The 20,044-nt window shown below is 51.1% G+C and overlaps 1 protein-coding gene across 1 annotated transcript in view; it reads right to left on the bottom strand.

Moving 5' to 3' along the window:
• Positions 1-19,684, bottom strand: part of IGSF21 (immunoglobin superfamily member 21) — a 40,001-nt gene extending 20,317 nt beyond the window's left edge. The window contains exon 1 of the mRNA XM_061479344.1: positions 19,459-19,684. Coding sequence (XP_061335328.1) covers positions 19,459-19,516 — 58 coding nt within the window. The 5' untranslated portion in view covers positions 19,517-19,684. The remainder of the gene's footprint in view (positions 1-19,458) is intronic.
• Between the last annotated feature and the right edge of the window lie 360 nt (positions 19,685-20,044).

Genomic DNA, 20,044 nt, shown 5'->3' with positions numbered 1-20,044 from the left:
GGTGGTTTTCCATCCCTCTTCCCATGTCATTGGGCTTCACACCCTATGCACAACAATGGGAAGCTAAAGCATCCCCATTCCAGCCCAGCCAAGTGCTTTGGTGGTGCTTAGGCCATCTCCTGATGGTTGGTGCCTTTTAAATTCAAAACCAGCCAAGTTGGGGATGGTTGCAATAAATCACCTCCACTCACGTGAAGCAAATGCATTGACCCAAGTAAATCCCCCTGCAAACACATTCCCAACCTGCACCTTCTAGATGGCTCCAAATACAGCCCAAATATGCCCTGCTCCCTCCGTGAGCCACAAAACCCTCTTTGAGATGGCCACCAGGCCATCAGCTCCCATTTCCATGCCCAGTAATTTGGGCTCAGCTGTGCTGGGAGGATATCTGGTCCTTAAAAACACCAGAGTGTAACCAGAGGATGCTCTGGCTTTCCTGAGCAGATCCTGCATGGCAAAGACAAAGCTCTGGAGCTCTGTGATTTGTTGCACCAGTGCTAGGGGGATAGGGACTCCACAACGGCTGATGCTGGAGCCCCAGCAGCACCTGGAAGGGGAAGGAAGGTGAAAATCCACCTGCTTGAAGAGCATCAGCTGCCCAGATTCAGAGCAAAATCACCCTAGAAAGTGGGAAAAAGAAGGAGATGAAGGAGAGAAACAGATGCATGATCCCTGGAGGAGCCAGCCCCATAAATGCTAAGGATGTGTGTAAGGGAGAGGGAAAAGCAGTGAAAATAAAGCCAGGTACTGAAAAATAACACAGGAATCCAGATGGAGCTGTCCCAAACCTGCTGTTTTGCTGTGGCTGATGTGCGTATCTCATCCCTCATACCCTGAATCTCATCCCTCATCCCCTCCCTTCCCTTTGTTTTCCTACAGCAGAGGATGGCAAAGTGTCACCAGTCCTCAAAACCCCTACTTTGGTCCCTTTTTGGATTTACTGTGAAGAAGAAACCAGCAGTGACAATTATTACTGACTTTTAAGTCCTATTTAAACAGGGCTGAGCGTCAGATTTGCACCTCCAATGGAAGAGCCCAACCCACCGTCTCCATCATCCTCTGTGTTATCAGCATCCCAAAAGCAGCTTTGAACCCCGAGGCTCCTCTCCTTCCCCTTTGCTCTTTTGAAATGAGACATATTCCTTAGTGCAAGCTATGCCAGGCCACCCTCGGATTAGATTCAGCCCTATGGAAATCCAGCCCTCTGATTAGATCTCATCCCTGGGGAAAGAAGAGTATTTTTGCTAGTGAGCGGTGGGAATTCTTGCGACATCCACTTTAAAGGGGGGTGGAAATAAAGGAGGGGAGGGGGAAGGGAGAGATAAATGAAATGTCCTTTTAAATCAGGAGTGACACATTAATAAAAAGAGCACATTGAAACATGCTCAGTGCTTTCAATCACAGAATAGCTGCGAAGGAGGGGGCAGGTTTCACCCCGGCCACGCAAGCGGAGGATGCAAAAGGATGCTTCCACCAAGGCACTGGCAGAAAGCCCTGTTTCTGCCCCATGGGAGCATCCCAAATAGGCTGAGGTCCCCCCTGTCCTGTTAAGGAAGGGGAATGAGAGAGTGGCTGAGTGGGTGGGTTGCAAGCACTCAAGCACAAGCCACTACAGCACGCGTGGGTGCCCTTGGAAACCTCGGGGTGAAGGAGCCTTTTGGTGTCTCCCAGCACCACAAAGCAACCCTTCTGCATCTTCCCCATGTGCCTGGTATTTTTTAACCTACATAGAATCATGGAATGGTTTGGGTTGGAAGGGACCTTAAAGCTCACCCAGCTCCTGTCCATGGGCAGAGACACCTTCCACTAGAGCAGCTTGCTCTAAGCCCCTGTGTCCAACCTGGCCTTGAGCACTGCCAGGGATGGGGCAGCCACAGCTTCTCTGGGCACCCTGTGCCAGCACCTCAGCACCCTCACAGGGAAGAGCTTCTGCCTAAGAGCTCATCTCAGTCTCCCCTCTGGCAGGTTAAAGCCATTCCCCTTGGCCTGTCCCTACATCCCTTGTCCCAAGCCCCTCTCCAGGTTTCCTGCAGCCCCTTCAGGCACTGGAGCTGCTCTCAGGTCTCCCCTTCAGGAGCCTTCTCTTCTCCAGGCTGCCCCAGCCCAGCTCTCTCAGCCTGGCTCCAGAGCAGAGCTGCTCCAGCCCTCGCAGCATCTCCATGGCCTCCTCTGGCCTCGCTCCAGCAGCTCCAGGTCCCTCTTGTGCTGCTGCCCCAGAGCTGGATCAGGGCTGCAGGGGGGGTCTCCCCAGAGCACAGCAGAGGGGCAGGATCCCCTCCCTGAGCTGCTGCTCAAGCTCCTTTGGATTTTCAGAATCTCTCCTGTTCCCTGATTTCTCACCTCCCAGCACTTCCCAAAAAGCCAACCTCAAACCACCGATGGACTGTAGCCACTTGGGACATATCCCCAGCCTTTAACCCATCCCCATCCTTGCATTTGGTGCTGGTCATTTGGAGCAGAAAAGGTGTTTCCAGGGATCAGAGCAGAGCAACACCTTGGGATGGAGCCAGAGAAGAGGACACGTGGGGATGCAGCTGCCCCATCTGCCCCCACCGTGTCCCCCCCATCCATCAGGTGCCAACACATCCCTCTCGGCAGAGGCGACAGGGAGAGATAATATTAACACATCATCATTTTAATCAGCCTGTGATTAGCAGGGCTCATACATAATTCACACCAATTTCTCCCCAGCCTTCCGGCAGTCACTTTGCCAAGCCCACAATGGTATTTTGGGGTGCAAATACAAGGAGGGAGGGGGGGAAAAAGGGACCAGGAGCTCCCTAATTAGTGCAGAGTTGATTGTTCTCTAGGATTTAAGGCATTTGCTGCTTAAAGAGGCACTTTGCCCCTTGCAAAAGAGCCAGCTGTGATGCTCACAAATCACACCCCAAAACAGCAGGGAGTGATCCAGCTCCCCATCCATAACCACAGGAAGGCGATGGCCAGCACAAGGGGAAGCCACCAGCGTGCAAGGGCTCATGGCCACGAGTGGAGCCTTGCAAACAGGGATGTCACCCGCTGCACGAGGCGTGAGGAGCATTAAGCAAACGCGCTTTGACTCGCAGCACTTTGCAACATCTTGTTCATTAAAGATTAAACACCAGCAGTTGCTCCCGTTCCTGGGAGCACCACAAATGCCTTCTCCCTCCCTGCCAAGCTCCGCCGATGCCTTATTTATGATATTCCACGTCGATTTACAATGATAATGTGCTGCTGTCTGTCCTTGCTAACCCAGGAGGCCTGCAAGGGGTAAGAACCAGTGAAGGATTCGCATCTGCCCCAGTTTGGAGTGGCCAAATTTTGCTGAATCTGGAGCTTTTCCTCCTAGAAAGCTGCCGCACTGATTTATTTATGTTTTTTGTAAATGATGGAGTAAGTGTTTTAACACAGGTTTAACAACAGCGAGTGGAATAGGATGTGACAGATGGACTCAGCATCGTGCTTCCAAAGGGCACAGTCCTTTTGCAAAGGGGATCAAAAATGGGTTGCGGGGAGCCTGTTCGTGTTTGTAAAGGCATAAACTGCTTCAGTTTTCTTTGGATTTTTAGCTTTTCCTTCAAGCAATCCAAAAGCTGAGCTCCAGCAGAGCTGAGCATCCTGCAGCCCATCACTGCCCATCCCAAAATCACATTGGCTTTTGCATAATGGAGCTGGTCCGTGAAGTAAACCCACTGAAACAACATCACCCGCTGTGAGGAAGAGCCCTGCTGGCAGAGAGCAAATTGTATTAATACTGTGTAAATAGGATATTAACAGGCCGACCAAACAATTAAGAGCCCATAATTAAAATTCATCTTCCTTCACATGGTGGTGTATTAAAGTACAAACATTTCATTAGATGCCTCTTACCTCAGCCATTTGCATAAGTGGGAGGAAACACTTCACAGCTGTAGCTCTGATTGTGCTTGATGGGGGGTTACTGGACCAAACCAGCCCCTAGATCCTTAGGTAATGCAGAGAAGATGTATAGAATATAAAGGGAATATGTATAGGATATGCTTTAGTCCATTTTTCTTTGCCTAAGTAGGATGCAATAGGTGCACTGAGCCTGACAGGTCCTACGGATGCATCTCATGTCATGTTAGCTCCTTGTAATGTAAGTCAATAATTCTAATCAATGCATTGATTGAGCAGGGCTGGTTTGGCCTTTTGACCCCCTTTAAATCAAGATGAACTGAGAAAACCACTTCATAGGGGCTCCTGGGGACAGACAGGCCATAAGGGGTCTGCTTCAGTTAGGATTTCATAATCAAAATGGGTCAAAACAACAAAACAATAAAGATCTACTCATCAGATTTTATCACCAATGCAAAAACCAAACCCAATTCCCAATTATTTCAGTGCTGGTGCCAAAACCCAATTGATATTGGACTTTTGGACACTGTCCACAGCTTTCCTTTCCTCCTTAAATCCCAGATTTCTCCTAGAAAAAGTATCCTAGTCGGAAAGAGAAAGAAATGATGCCTGATTTTGCGCCGTGCCATGGTACTCAACACCACTTGTATGCAGCAGTCTTAGTATCACAGAGAGCATCTTCAACACCGAGCAATCAAGTAAGGGCTTCCCAAAGAGATCTGTCAATACACCTTCAGAAAAATCAATTCTTACACTAGTTTTGTCCTCATTATGAACACTAGAGTCAGCTTGATATTCTTAAGGGCAGAGATTGGCTCTTATATACCAGTGCCTCTAGCTAAGCACTGGTATGGTGCAGTAACATCGTAAGCTGCAGAGAAACAAAGACCCAGGCTCAAAATGGATCATGCTGGGCTAAAACCATGTTTCAAATGCTTCAGCTCGGTAGGGTTTTCCGGCACATCAGCACAACCTTGGCATGGTAAATGACCTCAGACACAGAAAGGGAGAGTTTGGACCACTTTGGGCATGCAAACGCAATGCATCATTTGGGTTGTGGGAGCCTTGGGGTGCTGCAGTGTCTCCTTCTCTCTTTCCATTGCTCATCTCATCTCCCCCTTCCCCTCTCTTATTTGTTTCTATCAACTACTCAAGCCCCAGCTCTATCCATCACCAAGGGCTGGCTAATAAAATAGATGGAAACACCAGCTTTCTACAAGCTTGTTGTCACCTTTGGTGCACGTCTCATGACAAACAAATCCATGGTGGATAGAGCCATCTGTATGAGGTACGTGGCTTGGGCACGGACTGGAACAAAACCCTGCTTTAACATCTTCATCACGCCTTTCCTAAGTGAAGGCTCATCGGCAAGGCTGTTCCAGCTCACCGGAGCACAGGATGAGAAAGCCCATTTCTAGCTTGGATTCTTTTACTCACAGCACCAAGTTAGTGCTTGTACTACATTTCCGTCAAGGCATTTGCCTGATAGCCTTGGGAAATCGGTTGTTCCAGTAAAAAGATGGAAGTTCTGAGGCAAAACAGTTGAAGCATTCATCTGGAGCAAGCCCCTGCCCTGCTACAAACACTCCGGATGACCTTGGATGCATCATTTTGATTCTCAATGGATCCCTCAACCTAAAAGTCAGGTGGTGTCCCAGAGGCAAACTCTGAGGCACAATGTTGGTGGTGTAAGACATGAAGCCAAGGTCCACATGCTGCCCACCCTAGAGACGCAAGCCACTGCAAAGCCAAACCCACCGACTACAACATGAGAGATGGTGAAGTGCCATTTTGGGGGCGAATGCAAGAATAAGGACATCTGAAGGGAAGCAGAGGCAGTGGATAACAGGGAGCAGGAGGATTTTGAGGGTACCTTACTGGGATGAATGAGATATATTTTCCATTTGGGTAATACTTCAGCACCCCCAAGGGTGAAGAGCGTTAGATGAGCATTTCTCTACATACACATACAATCATGGAATGGTTTGGGTTGGAAGGGACCTTGAAGCTCATCCAGTTCCAACCCCTGCCACAGGCAGGGACCCCTTCCACTAGAGCAGCTTGCTCCAAGCCCCTGTGTCCAACCTGGCCTTGAACACTGCCAGGGATGGGGCAGCCACAGCTTCTCTGGGCACCCTGTGCCAGCGCCTCAGCACCCTCACAGGGAAGAGCTTCTGCCTTGTCTCCAACCTGAACTTCCCCTGTTTCAGTTTGAACCCAGCACCCCTTGTCCTATCACTACAGTCCCTGATGAAGAGTCCCTGCAGAAAAACCAGAGACCCAACCATGAAAACACCCATGAAGAAAGCCCAGAGACCCAACCAAACCCAAGAGCCACTTGGGAAACATCCATCCAAGCCCTATAAATCAACTCCAGAAGAAGCAGCCAACATGAAGAAGATGGGTCTTGCAACCCCACGCAGATTATCAGCAGGGTTGCACTTGCTGCATCGAGAAGTCTTCTTGATATATTGCATTTTATTAGCTGCTCCCAAACCCTGCACAGGCTGGGAAGCCATGTACATAAATTATAGATTGAATATTTATCTCCCACCACCACGCAGACGTGAAGTATGTTTAGCAGCATTTACTCTAGCACAGTAAAACTTTATTTATACTATCTCCTCCCCACTCAGCTGGCGTGCTCAGCGCATCCCCAACAGCTTACAACACACACCTCCACCTCCTAATGATGCTTAAGGGGGGGGAGTGAGTCTATTTTACTACCACATCTTCACCCTACTGATACAGCCATTAAAATGTAGTGCTTTAGTGCAGCACTGAAGCACCCAGCTGTGGTTTATGGCTGATAAAATGGGTGGCCACGACCTGTGATGGGTCATTGGGTTTGGGTTTTGGAAGGGGAGGATGTTTGTCATCGTTATGGTGCTCATCGCTCTTGTTCCTTTATCCCCATTTCCAGGTTATTTAAGGATTTGGCCATCCTGGGTGCCTAGTTTGGGCGGGTTTTAGGGTCCTAAATGATGTCTTGTTCCAGGAGAGGAAGGAAGCTGGGTGCAGCAGAGCCAAATTACCTTGAAAACCCAATGGCATCACTGATTCAATGCCTTTGCCAGCACCTCTTGGCCTCTCCTCAGCTGTGTGAGCAGCTGCTGGTGCCAAAATGAAGCTCAAATCGTGCCCGGGTCAACCTGGGCCTCAGATGCCCCATTTTTTAAATGGAGACGGTGCTCTTCATTTGCATGTATGCAAATAGGGGCTGACTGCCTGCAATGCTGCTTGAAAAGCCCACAGCTATTCAAGGCAGAGTCTTTTAAACAAATTGCGCCCCAATTTTTCTTCCAACCCATGAACTAAAGACAACAGATTTTGGCTAAACAAGGAGCAAAGGAGATGCCACCCGTGCAGGCTGTGTTGCACCAGCTCTAAGTACACATCCCTTCCTTTTCACCCCCTCTTTTCCCTTCCCTAATGAAGCAAACCCAGCTCCCGCAGGATTTCTCACTCTCCTGCAGATTTCCTCTGTGGCAAATGGATTTTCCTTAAAGTTTTTCCACCCAAAACTGCTGCCACCCCCCGGCCTCGAGTACAGAGCAATAATTCCCCCCTGTGTGCCACTTCTGCTAATAACTCCCAGGAGAGATTTGCTTTCTCCTTTGCCTACTAATGCCTCATTGCAGATCCCACTTAACCTCAGGACCTGCTAAAACCCCCCCAAGTCATCCTTATTTCACCCCATTGACCAGCTCTCCCCCATGCTGCACTCTGAACCACTCCTCCAAGCTCGGCAATTACAAGTATTCCCACAAAGTCTTGCAGCAGGATTTTCTCTTTCTCCAGCAAATCCCAAGCTCACCAGACAAGGAATTTTCCTACAATCCCCCTTTTGCTGAGCAGCAACAATCACCTGCCACCAAGTTCAATGCAATGCCTCTGGGATGATGCAGAATCTCCCTACAAACCTTGCAATAGATGCCTCCCTGATGCCTGGCTACGATGTGGAATAATGCTCAGGACCGGGATGTCCGGGTTCCTTGCAATCTGGTTCATCAATTCATATCCCTTTGCTTTTCCAGTACTTTTAAGCAAGCAGCATCACAGTGAGGGCAGTGGGATCTGCTCAGCTCCACTTACTGCCCAGGAAAATCCTCCCCACGCAGATGCAGCGTTTAATCCAGAATTAAGTGTGGCAGGAGAAGGAGATACCACATCATAATCCTCCGCTGCAAAGGACTGGGAATGTGCTTCTTACCCACACCACACTTCCAGCAGCAGGCTCAGCTTTCTATCCTGACACAGGAGAGATTCCCCATTAGCTGGGTCCCTTCTGGCATGTCTACCCATGTTGGCATCAGGAAGATCACAGAAGGGTCAGGGTTGGAAGATGCAACATCTGGATGCTTCCCCCAGGCACAGGGGATTACGGAAAACCTCACCTGGGATCAAGGATCTTGTGTCCAGCCAGAGCTGAAAGCACCAGTGAGCAAAACCCATCCCTTAGATGTAATTCAGGAGTGAAAAGGCAATTACGTGTAGGCAGCCTGGTTTGTCAGAGCCCCACACTGGAGCAGATGGGTTAGATACAGATGTTAGAACCTGCGATAAAAGATGCCTGAACCCCAGAGCCGGATCCACTTCTTGGAGGACCTGGGAATGGTTTTGCCGGCAGCAGCCGATGGTTTTGCTGCTGCTTTGAGCCCTCAGGGTGAGGATTACAACCGCAGCAGCTCATTGTATGAAACCAGGCTTGTGGTGTTAATCTAGAGTATAATCCAAGGCAGGGGTAATTAGCAACGCTGGAAGCAGCAGGAAGCTGCTCAAAGGATGCTTTTGGAGCGAGTCCTGCTCCGTGCCTCCATTTCCCCACTTGCAAAGAGGAAAGTGAGCCCCTTTCCAAACCCATCTGAGATGCAAAATGCCATCCTGGAGTAAGAGCAAGGGGTTCTTAGGGATGCTACTCCAACAAATAAGCATAGTTCTGAATTTTCCCACCTGAAACACCACAATCCTCCCTAAACCTCCTCTCTTCCAGCTTTTGCTGCTGATACAACAGCTCAGAAAGGGCAGAAGAGGGAAAACTGATTTCACCAATGAGGGTTTAGGTTTAGATGCCACCATCAGGTTTCCCACTAAGTTAAGAGTCCCAGCAAGGCCCCAGCAGGGTTTGGCTGTGCCAATGTGGTCGAGGCAGCTGTTGACCATGACCCAGATGATGAATTCTCTTACTTATTTCTCTAGTTGCAGGAAATTCAATTATCCCTCATTTCTGATGGGTGACAAATGAGGCAGCCATCGATCCTTCCCCTCCCTCCCTGGGTGTCTGCCGTGAGCCAGCTCTTCCCACACCATCGATTCCGTGTAACTGGAAAAGGATTAGTATTAGTATTAACATCCTCCTTCTGCACAACTTCTCCAAAGGCACAACCTCAGGCAGAGGAAGGCAGAAGATAAAGCCTGCTGCTGGGCAGAAGTCCCAAATGCCACAAAATCCACTCTTTTTTTTGCGATTTAAGGTGTGAAACACAGCTTTTTACCCCAAAAGACCCTGGGGGAGCCTGGGGTAGCCAGACTGGCACCGTCCTTAGCTAAGTGCTAAAAAGCAGCAAAGCCACAGTGCTTCTTTGCTCCAGTGCTGCAAAACCCACTGTGTTCCCATCGGGAGCAGTCCAGAGGCAGCTGGTGTCTTCTGCTCATCGTACATGGGGTAAAGGATGTAAGGAGTGACAGAAGGAGGGATGGAAAAAGGGAGGGATAGAGGAATAGAGAGAGGGATTAAGGGAGGGAGGGATGGGTGGAGAGAAGGATGGAGGGAGAGAGATGGAAGGAGCAACAGAGGGAGGGATGGCAAAATAGAGGGAGGGATTAAGGGAGGAATGAAGGGATGAAGGAAAGGATGGAGAGAGGAAGAAAGGGACAGAGAAGGACTCTGAGGAATGCAAGAAGGATGGAGAGAGGGATGAAGAGAGGGAGGAATGGGGGGGGTTAAGATAGGGGTGGATGGAGGACAGAGAGAGGGAGAGAGGGAGGGAGAGATGGAAGAAGTGATGGATGGATGGGGATGAAAGGATGGATGGATGGACGATTGGATGGATGGATGGATGAAGAAAGGGAGGGATGGAGAAAGAGGATAGAGGAAAGAATAGAGGGATGGGGGTAGCAACAGAGGGATGGGTGGAGGGAAGGGTGAAGGAATGAGAGGACAGGATGGAGGGACAGACACACAGTCGGGTTGATAAAACAGACACCTGCATACCCTGTAACGGACACAATTTACAGCGATTTTCCAGCTCTGGGCTTTGGCACTGGGCACCAATTTGGCCAAGGTAAGGGGCAGCCACATCCCAACCTCACCCTCATCCCCTGGCATGGGCTTTTTTCCCTTTCCCTTGGTACCTGACTCAGCCTTCACCCCACTGCCTTTTCTCCTCCATCCCTGCTACCCCTCTCGCTGTCCAGAGCAGGATTGCTAATTTGAAGCTACCCTCTTTACCCCGATTTACACTCTGTGATTAATAATCCCTTTGGTGTCCCAGTAATGCCGTGCTGCTAATAAGATTAAAGAATATCTCCCTCTTACAGCCCTGATTCATGACGCTGATTTACCACTACTCCTCCGCTCTCACGGAGAGGATGCACATGGGTCTTACCTTAATCCCTATCCATCTCTGCACCATTGAGAAATCACTGCTAATTAATACCTTTCTGTCTCCCAATTGCTTCCAGATCTGCCCAGCTATCAATATTTGTCTGGCTTTTTGTTGCTGATCTCAAAGGTTATATATATATATATAATTTCTATATATGGTTATATAGCAAACTCCAAACCCTCTGCAGAGAGGTTCTTGGCTTTTTTGGGGGGTCTTTCCCCCAAAATGGAGCCATTCCATGCCAGGCTTGATCAGCCTGAGATGGAGCAAAGAAGAAAAACAGGGGGAGGCTTTTCTGAGCATCTTTTCATGGGGATGTGCTCAGCTCCATCCGTGACTCAAACACCTCCATGGGGTGATACCTCCCCGTGACTCCACTTTCCTGCATCCATCCCTTTTCCCGCAGCATTTCACATCCCCGAGCCTGTTCAGATACGGAGCATCCTTAGATAAAACCAACAGCCACATTTTTCACCCCACTGCTTATTATCCTCCTGCGCCGGGAGACCCTGGACCAGCCCTACAACCAACCCAAGCAGTCAGATGCTTTGGGAGCAACAGCGACAGCAGAAAGAGCTTAGGAGGGAGGGAAAAAAAAGGCCAACAGAGCCTCTGCTCTGATGAATGTGGCAGGGGAGGCCGATGCTCTGCTTTTAATAAAACATAATGAAGCATGGGATCATAAAATATTTCCTTTAATTCAGTGCTCCCGTGAGGGTGGGTAATAGAGGCTGGGTAATGCAGTAGGCTTTCCTCACGGCTTGCTGTGGGGAGAGCACTGCTGGGTTGTTAAACAGCCCATTTGCAAGCCTTTAAGTGCTCTCTTTCCCATCCCCATCCCATTTTGGGGGGCAGAAGGGACAACGGGCTGTGCACATCCCCGTAGACCAAGTCACATCCCTTCAAGGGGCCCCCAGCTCCCAGAGCTGCATCACTTTGCCCTGCCAGGATGGGCTTTCCAGGGTGAAAAAAGGTCAACAAGCAAATCAGGAAGGGCTGTTCAGCTCCCATCCTCACCCTCAGTGAGTAGTACACGGGTGTCTGAGCAAGTGTGTGTTGCATATATAAATATATATATATACACACACATCTCCGGGGCGGTGTGGCGTGATTAACATCCCCGCGTTAAAAATCTCTCTGCATCTGCTTTGTCCTACACCCGGCACTAAATATAACCATTCAATATGCTCTCTCCCTTCACCAGAGAGATAACATTGTTTAAATAAGCCCTTTCCATTTTAAAGAGTTGGCTTGTTTTCTCGCGGCAGGGAGCTTTTAGCAGATCAGGAGGCAGAGGAGGGGGGTCCATGCAAACAAACACAGAGGCACAAGCATCCTTTAACATCCAAGTGCCCAACTCCTGCTCCCTCCAAATCATTTCCCACCAGGAAGTCACCCAGATACGGTTTTCCTGCCCCAAAACCAAGCGACAACAGAACTAAAAGACACATTTCTAAGAGCAGAAGGGTTTAATTTGGAAATGGGGCTCGCCTGCGCTTCCTCGAGCATCACTCCACTCCCACGCCGCTGCTATAATTACAGCGGTGTAAATTCACTCCCCGTCAGGAGGAAACCCAACTATCTCCAGCCAGTTTGCACACATCAACTGCTTGCAAAGGGCTTCCCTCCTCTAATAGCATAATAATGCAGGAAGACACAAATCGAGACGAGAAAGAGGCACCTCAGAAAGCACTTACAGAAAACATCTCATTATCAAGTTGCAAGGGGAGGATGATGCGAGCAGAGAGGGTTTTCCTCCATGAACGATGGTCTGTCTGGAAACCAAACCAGCAGCGTTATCACCCAACCTTCCTCCTGGTGGTGATACATCTTCTGCACCCTTTCTGGAGCAGCATCTACCCGCTACATGGTGCTTCTCCATCAGCAGACCTAGTCCGTTATCCGTCCTCCATGGAAAAACCCCTGCTCCCCAGCAGCTGGCTGTATGTATTTTGGGGTGCCAAAATCCTCCCACCCTGCTCTGAGTCACCACATCCTTCTGCAATACAACTTGGCAGGTATATCTTTAGGAGAAAAAGCAAGGAAACCAGACAGATTCAACCACAAGCTCTTGGGACGCTTTCGGTGCTGAAAGCAGGGCATAGGAGTGGGATGGCAAAGCCTGTGCATGTGGTTCCCCCCTCCTGACAGCTTGTGCAGAAGCTAAATCTGCAGGGAAAAGGGCTTTCCTGGGCTTAAAACTACAAGAAAGATGCTTGATGGAGCAGGAGAGGTACCTCAGATCACAGTACATAGAGGACTGCCTGATTTCTGGATGGAAATCTTCCTAAGCATGACTTAGAGCCAAGCTCTGAAACTCACTCTCTAGAGTTGTAGAGCTGGGATGGAAATCTAAACCACTTGGCCACCAAAATGCCCTTCCAGACTAGTTTGTAGAAGTAAAGACATAGCCAACAGCTCACTCGTGATGAAGAAGGTGCTCCTGCTGTTATGGTCCATCTCAGTCCCCCAGCAAGGAGCCAGCGGTTCCTAAACCCATCACTTGGCACCCGTGATGATGACAACCAGCAGCCAAAATTGCCCCTTTCTTCATCTTCCTCTTTTCAAGTATGATCAGCAACAAGAGAAAAACCCTGGGGACGCACAAGCACCATCAAAAGCAATGTTGCTATCAGCAAACCCAGGGTTACCCATGAAACCCATCCCTCCAAAAAGCATTTCCATGGGTGATAGACCGCCTAGAGGTGAACCCAAGTGCCACCCACCATGTCCCCCCTGTCACCCTGCATCTCACCCATCATTTTGTTCCCCTGGGGAGAACAAAACCCCATCACAGAGCATCTCTGCATCACTCCAGCCCATCCCCGTGGCTGCAGATTCCTTGGCAAAGAAACCAATAGGTACAAATACACATGCAAAGCAGGTGAGTCCCTACGGAGAGCTCTCCAGCTCTCATTTTCCCCTGTCCTGGCCCGATAGGATGCAGCATCAGGATTTATCTACAAGCCCAGGAAGGAGGAGCAGGGCTGAAATAACCACTGCTAATCCCCTTCACCCTCCCCTCCAAAGTATATTGTTGAAGGCATTATATAAATGGGAAATTAGACAGAGGTTTGGGCAGGAGATGAGCTAAATCCCTGCCTCCCCTGCTCCATTTTGCAGTGCCTCTGAGACATCCACTCTTCCAGCCAAGAAGGATTTTGCAGATGGGGATGTGCTTCCAGCACCAGAAGGGACAAAATGTGTGGTCTGGAGGCTGGGAAGGGCTTGGCAATGCCACATTTCCACCCCCACAGCCCCTTCCCATTGGGTTGCAGCATCCCTCTGCTGGGCAATGTGGGTTTTCCTGATGTTCCCCAAACCTCTTTGGAGGCCTCAGGCAGAGCGTTGCTGTGGATTCAACCCAGTGCTGGAAAAAACCTCCTTCCCCGCTTCAAACCTCCCTTGCTGGGGCTGGCAAGACCCTATTAATGATAGTTTTGCTTCTAGCTAATACAAGCACTAATTGCATTTCAAAGAACCAGTTCCAGCGCTGGCTTCTGCCGCAAACACACACATACCCCCATTGACAACCCTGTAAGATCACAGGGACACAGCAAGGAGTCATCCCAAAAGGACTTGAAGTCCCCCCACCAGACAAGCACATCAGGAGGGCTCTGATGCAGTGTTTAGAGGGGATGAACCCCATTTCTCAGCCAGCTGAGAGTGGAAACAAGCAGCACCCGCACCTTCTCTCCTCCCAAATGGCTTTGCAGACCCTAAAAACCTAATTTGACGTGGTAAATCCATAGGGGCATCCACAGCGGTGGATTATTGTCCCCGCACTTTGCTATGAGCCTGCCTGCCCTTGGCACTTACGGTAAACCCAGTCCCCAAAGCGCTGAAAACAAGTCTGTGATTGACGGTTTATTTTAGGAAGGAGAGGGGAAAAGTGGGAAGGAGATAATGCTGCGGAGAGATAATGTGAGCACCAGTCATTAGTTATAAACAAGCCCATCAGTACTCCAAGTGCCTCGGCAGAAAGCAAACAAAAGGGCAAAGAGAGCCGTTTGGCAAGGGAACAAAACCAGCCACATCAGCTGCATCCTCCCCGCTCGGCTCTTTGCAGCAGGATTTATGAGCAGAGAAGTTCGCAAGGCGAGAGCTGCACCTCCTGCCTCCGACAAATAGGGATCTGGGGGCTCCTTCCCTGCCTTTCCCTCTCTGCTGATGTCTGAGCAAAGAGCCTGGCTTGGTGGCACTGAAATCAACGTTTTCTCGTAGAAGATAGGGGAGAAAAGCCAAAGCACTGAGGAAATCTCATCACCATTGGGTCCCAAAGGGCTGATGCTTTGTCCTCCCTGTACATGGCCCCAGACAGGTCCTGGCCATCTCCATCCTTGCCAGGGTGAGGCACTGGCTCCATCACCACCTCACTGGAAGGCGTTTCCCCTAGCATGATCCTTGCCCCTGTCTCAGCCTAATTCTGAAGCCATCCGTGCATCTGGATTCAATAAAACCTGCTCTTATCCCAACACGGTGGAGAGCTTTTCCTTGGCAGATCCTGAAGCACTTGGGGAAAAGAGCAAAGCGACAGCGGGTCAAACAGTCCCAGTCCAGGCTTTTCAGACAGAAAAGACCATTTCTACCAAGACAACCAGAAAAGAGAAAGCAGATGGAGCATGTGAAGCCCCAAAACACCTCCATGGGAAGGGGAGGCTGGTGAGAACATGGTTAGCATCATGTCTGGATGCTCCACAAAACCCACCCATGCAGGAGCTGAGCTGCATTTCCACATTGCTCAAGCCTGGATGCAACGCTAAGGGCGGACCTTGCCTGGGAGTGCTTGGAGGCATCAGAGAAGCTCCAGGGCATATAGGAGGGCTGTGATCTGTTTAGCATATTGCATACAGCACCTTGCGTTTAGCAAGTATCACACTGCATTTAGCACGTTGCATTTAGCATATAGCACATTGTATAGAGCATTTAGCACACTGCATATAGCAGAAGCTGTTTAGCTTAAGGCTCCTAAAACCAAATCTTCCATATTTTAGGACCAACATCCCAAACCCTACAGTATCCCTACGCTTATTTTTTTAGCGGGGGTGTTAATAATACCAAATACTTGCTGCAGCAAGTGAATCTGGGGGGTAAATACCCCAAATCTGAGCTCTGACACATGAAGGAGCTTCAGGAGTGCTCAGGGGCAGCCAAGGACCTGCCATGAATTCATGTGTGAGGGTTTCCATGGAGAAATGAAGCCTGGAGTATCTCCCAGTGATGCTTATTAATAAGCCCCCGATGATGCATGTTACCAGGTGAAGGGAAGATCCTGCACTGAAGCGCAGAACTCATGGAAAGAGTGGGAAAGAGCTTGACCCTAAAGCTGAACGTAAGATTTGCCAGGGAAAAGCACGAGTAGGGAGGGATGGAGGGAGCGTGGGATGGGTTTTCAGGTCAGTGCCGTGCATCTGCAGGTGAATTAAGCAGGGTTTGCTTCCATGGCAAAGAGGGTGCTCCTCCTTTCCCCTCACTGCCCCCAAACACACGAATTCCCACCAAATCCCTCTTTTCTCCAGCTGAGCTCAACAGAGACACAAGCAAGTGGCTCCCATCACCCTGGTAAAAGCCACACACCATTATTTTCCTATGGAAAGGAGGAAAATGAGCTTTTCCAGGCTTGCGAGGAGCAGCCTTGCATGTAAGCTGGGAAAATCCCTGTAAGGAAAAGCTTTGGGGGATTTCTGGGAATGAAGAGGGGGTAAAAATCCAGCTTGCTGATAAAAGCAATGACTGCAAAGGGATTTTTCCAAGCCGGTTTTTGGAGAAGGAGCTGGCTTGGAGAAGCAGCACAGGGATATCCCCATGGGCACATCCCTGCAAAGCCCAGCCCCAGCCAAGCTGCCCTTTTGGGGCAAAGCCCAGCAAACCCCAAAGCAGCTTCAAATAAGGAGCTACACTTGAATATTCCCATCGTAGGAGGTGCCGTGGGGGGGGAATACAGAAGCTAAAGCAAAGCCCTCGGAGGACGAGGACAGGAATATCTCATTGAGATCAAAACACAGCACATTTAGCCCTCCCTTCCACGCTTGCAGAACACGGCTCTGATTTTACACGGCTGTAAAACAAACCCCGACGAACCCTTTATGGGAAGCATATTTCAGGTGACAAGCTGAGCGCCGGCTCATCAGCCAGCCCTGGTTTCAGCCATGCCAACAAACCATCGCTCTGCTTGCAGATGGGGCTTCCCAGCTTTCCAAAACCAGGGAAGGGGGGGCCCCGAGGCTACAGCTCCATCATTATCCATGGTCCAGCCACTTGCCTCCTCCACATGCCCTGATTTTCTCATCTTGATGGTTCCTTAACCCACTTAGCCCTGCCTTAGGCAACGTTTTCTGGCCAAGGGAAGAGATTGAGCTTGTTATAAGGAAAAGCAAAAAGCTGTATTACAAGGGGTGATGCTCCCCGGGGGGATGTATAACACGTCCGTAAGGATCCAGCCGACCTACTGCGCACTGAGGAAGCAAGCAGTTCCCTTCGGGTAAAGAAAAGGGTTTTTCATTATGGGGAGATGGATGGAAAGCCCCAAAAGGCTCCCACATGAAGGTACAGATGCTTTGCAGGATGAGAAGCACTTGTAATGCTTTCCCCTGTGCTGTAAGCAGGTCTTCGGGATGCAGCAGCGTTGGGGCAGCTTCCGGACAAGCAATATATATGGTGACAGTAAAACCAGGCAAGATTCCCCCTTAAAAATGCTTTTGGAGACATAGGGAAGATGCTGAGGGCAAATGCTCTTGCAGGGAAGAGCACATCTTCCGGCTGCGTCTTCCCACCCGGATCCTGCTCCATCCCTTGAAAGGAAGGTGCTGGGATAAGGAATGGAAGGACCTCCTTGGGCACATCCTCCCTTGCTGCTACAACACTGCAGCTCCAGCCAAAGATGCTGTCAGCCACAGAAAAGCCATCTGCCCACTGAATATCGGGAGCAGCGCTCGGCTTCCGCAGCCTCCTGCTGCCCCGAGCAAAGGGAGGTGTCGGGGTGGGAGCACCCACCCCAAACCCAGGCTCTAACAAGGGTTTTTTAGCTGTTTACTGGAAAAGCAGAGCACAAATCGGCTCTTTTTCGGGACAGCATTTCTCTGCCCAGCACTGGGAGACACTTAACGCAGCTGATCCTCAGGATACGGGAAAGCAGCAAAGTTCCAGCACAATTTTAAGAGCCAAAACTTGGCTCGTGGATGTCCAAACACAAGCGTTGCCCATTGAACCTGCCCATGAGACCCTCCTCCCACATCACTTCATAACCCACGACCCCCCCAGGGCCACCGGTTTCCTCTAGATCCAGCACAAAGCAACTTTTATCTCTTATTTCCCCCCTATATACACATTGCATGCACAGATTTAGCCGTGCCCGCTCTCACAAACCAGCAGCAGAAGAGCAATCACCCAGTTTACAGTGATAAAAAGGGGAGAAAATGAGGAAAAATGATCCATGCACCAGTGATGGATGGGGAGAAGCCGGAGGGACGCCTTGCTCCATGACAATCGTCTACCTGCGACCATAAAAGCATGGTGGAGGTGGAGCGGAGATCCAGGAGGGAGGCAGGACTGGATTTGCTGTTCCCCCCACCCCAAGCCACACAGGTTTTATTATGGACCGTGTGTTCGGCAGCACGATGCCAGTGGGATGCTCAGGATGCACGGAAGAGGAAAAAGAGCATCAGCCGCAGCCTGGCAGCACATAAAACCCATCAAAGAGGGATGCAGAGGATGCAGGGTGCCTTCCCACCCCTGATTCAGCCAAATCTAAGTGGGGATCTGGCTAACTCAATGGTCCGTGGTCCTTGAGGGATGGGTTTGGAGATGCTGGGAAAGAATTGGGTCCATTGTGTGACCCTCTCCCTGCTCAGCCCTGCAGAGCGTGGCTGCTGCTCCCCCTCCCTGTGCTCTGCAGCAGCTGACGGCGGCTTTCCGGAGAGGAAAAAGTATATTATTAACCCAAAACAGAGGGGATACCGAGCAGGTCCTGCTCATCCCTCCGGCACCCGGAGCCTCTCCGCCCCCGGAGAGCAGCCGGGCTCGCTGTGCTCATTACAGAGCAGCCACCTGAGACCCAACAGCAAGTGATGCTGGGGGGGGGGGGGGTCACATGCAGGGGATAAGTGGAAAGAGCAGGGAAATTGCCTTCAATGCACAAGAAATTCAGTTGCTACCACACCACAGCCTGCGGGATGCGAGGAAGGGAAAGTTTCCTGCCCTGTTAATTTCTGCCTCCTGGGGCCCCCATTTTTGGGGATGGGGAGGTGGGGGGGCTCTTATTAAAACCTTTGTGGGGCAACCTGGGGACACAAGATGTTCATTTAGGTGCTCAGCCAGCTGTAAACCCCTCGGACAGTGGGAATTCGAGGACTGCTTTTCCCTCCATCCTACCTATGGGGTTTGGGGCACGGCCAAGAGGTTGGGGTGCCCCTGGGTGCTGCAATCCCTCCCTTTCCGTCCCCCAAATTAAAGCTGTATCTCATGGGGGTCCCCAGGACACAGAACCCTTCCTGTATGGAGTGATCAGTAGCAGAGCTGGGACTCAGAGCCGCGGTATGGAGCAGCAGGGAAGGGTGATACCGATGCCCCCCCACTATGACGCTGGCTCAAGGTACGAGGGATGAGCATCCCCTTATCTCCTCACCCTGTCCCCCAGCACCCCTTCCCAAAGCAGGTGCCCTATTAAGGGGTCCTCTATTAACCACTGCCTCATTAGCAGGTCCAACACCAGCGTCCTTAGAGGGGGGGTGCCCCATTAACAGGTCCAAAAGGGGCGCCCCATTAACAAGTGCCCCACCAGCTGCTCCAAACCCAGTGCCCTATTAACGGGTGCGCTATTACCTCCAAACGGGGTGGCTGCCCCCCCTCCCTATAGCCTCTATAGCCCCCCCCATCACCCCCCGACCCTCGGGGGGTGCAGACCCCACGCGTTTATCGGGGTGCAGCTGAGCACCCCTTTACTTCAGCGGCCGAAGGGGGTCTCCCTGTGCGCGGGGAGGGGGGGGGTGACACTCACCCAGCGCCACGTCGAGGATGTCCCAGAGCAGCAGGCACAAGGGGCTCATGGTCCGCATGATGCCCGCGGGGGGGGCAGCCCCATGGGGCTCACCGGCCCCCCAGCCCCCTGCCCGGGGGGCAGGCGGGCATCGCGGCGGGGGCTCGGGCCGGCTCCGTGTGTGCGCGTCTCGGCCGCGCTGCCGCCCTTAAGCCGATTTATTGGAGCGGGAGCGGAGCGAGCTGCGGCCGGCCCCGTCCCCCCCCCACCCCGCCCCGGCGGCTGAGCCCGCCCCGGCCCGGCCCCCGGGAGGTGCTGGAGGGGCGGGAGCGATGGAAGGGAGCGCGGGGTAAGGGGGGAGAGGGTCGTAAAGAGGGGGGGTACAAGGGGGAGAATGCAAAGGAAGGGGGGGGAAGGGGAGGAGGATGGGGGGAGTGAAGTGGAGGGGTCGCAAAAGGGGGAGGAAGCAAGGAAGTGGGGGGGGGGGGAGCGAGGAGGAGGGAGGGAAGTGGGGGAAGCAAAGGGGGTAATGCAAGGGGAGAAGATAGGAATGGAGCGGTCTCTGGAGAGTGTCCAAGGAGAGAAGGATGAAAGGAGGGGTTCGCAA

This window comes from Pezoporus flaviventris, unplaced genomic scaffold (assembly GCF_033815535.1).
Source record: "Pezoporus flaviventris isolate CSIRO_AGI_PZ_B2104156 unplaced genomic scaffold, CSIRO_AGI_Pfla_v1 ptg000148l, whole genome shotgun sequence".
NCBI lineage: Eukaryota > Metazoa > Chordata > Aves > Psittaciformes > Psittacidae > Pezoporus > Pezoporus flaviventris.
The sequence above is the reverse complement of the archived record's forward strand: the minus strand, read 5'-3'. Positions and strand labels throughout refer to the sequence as shown.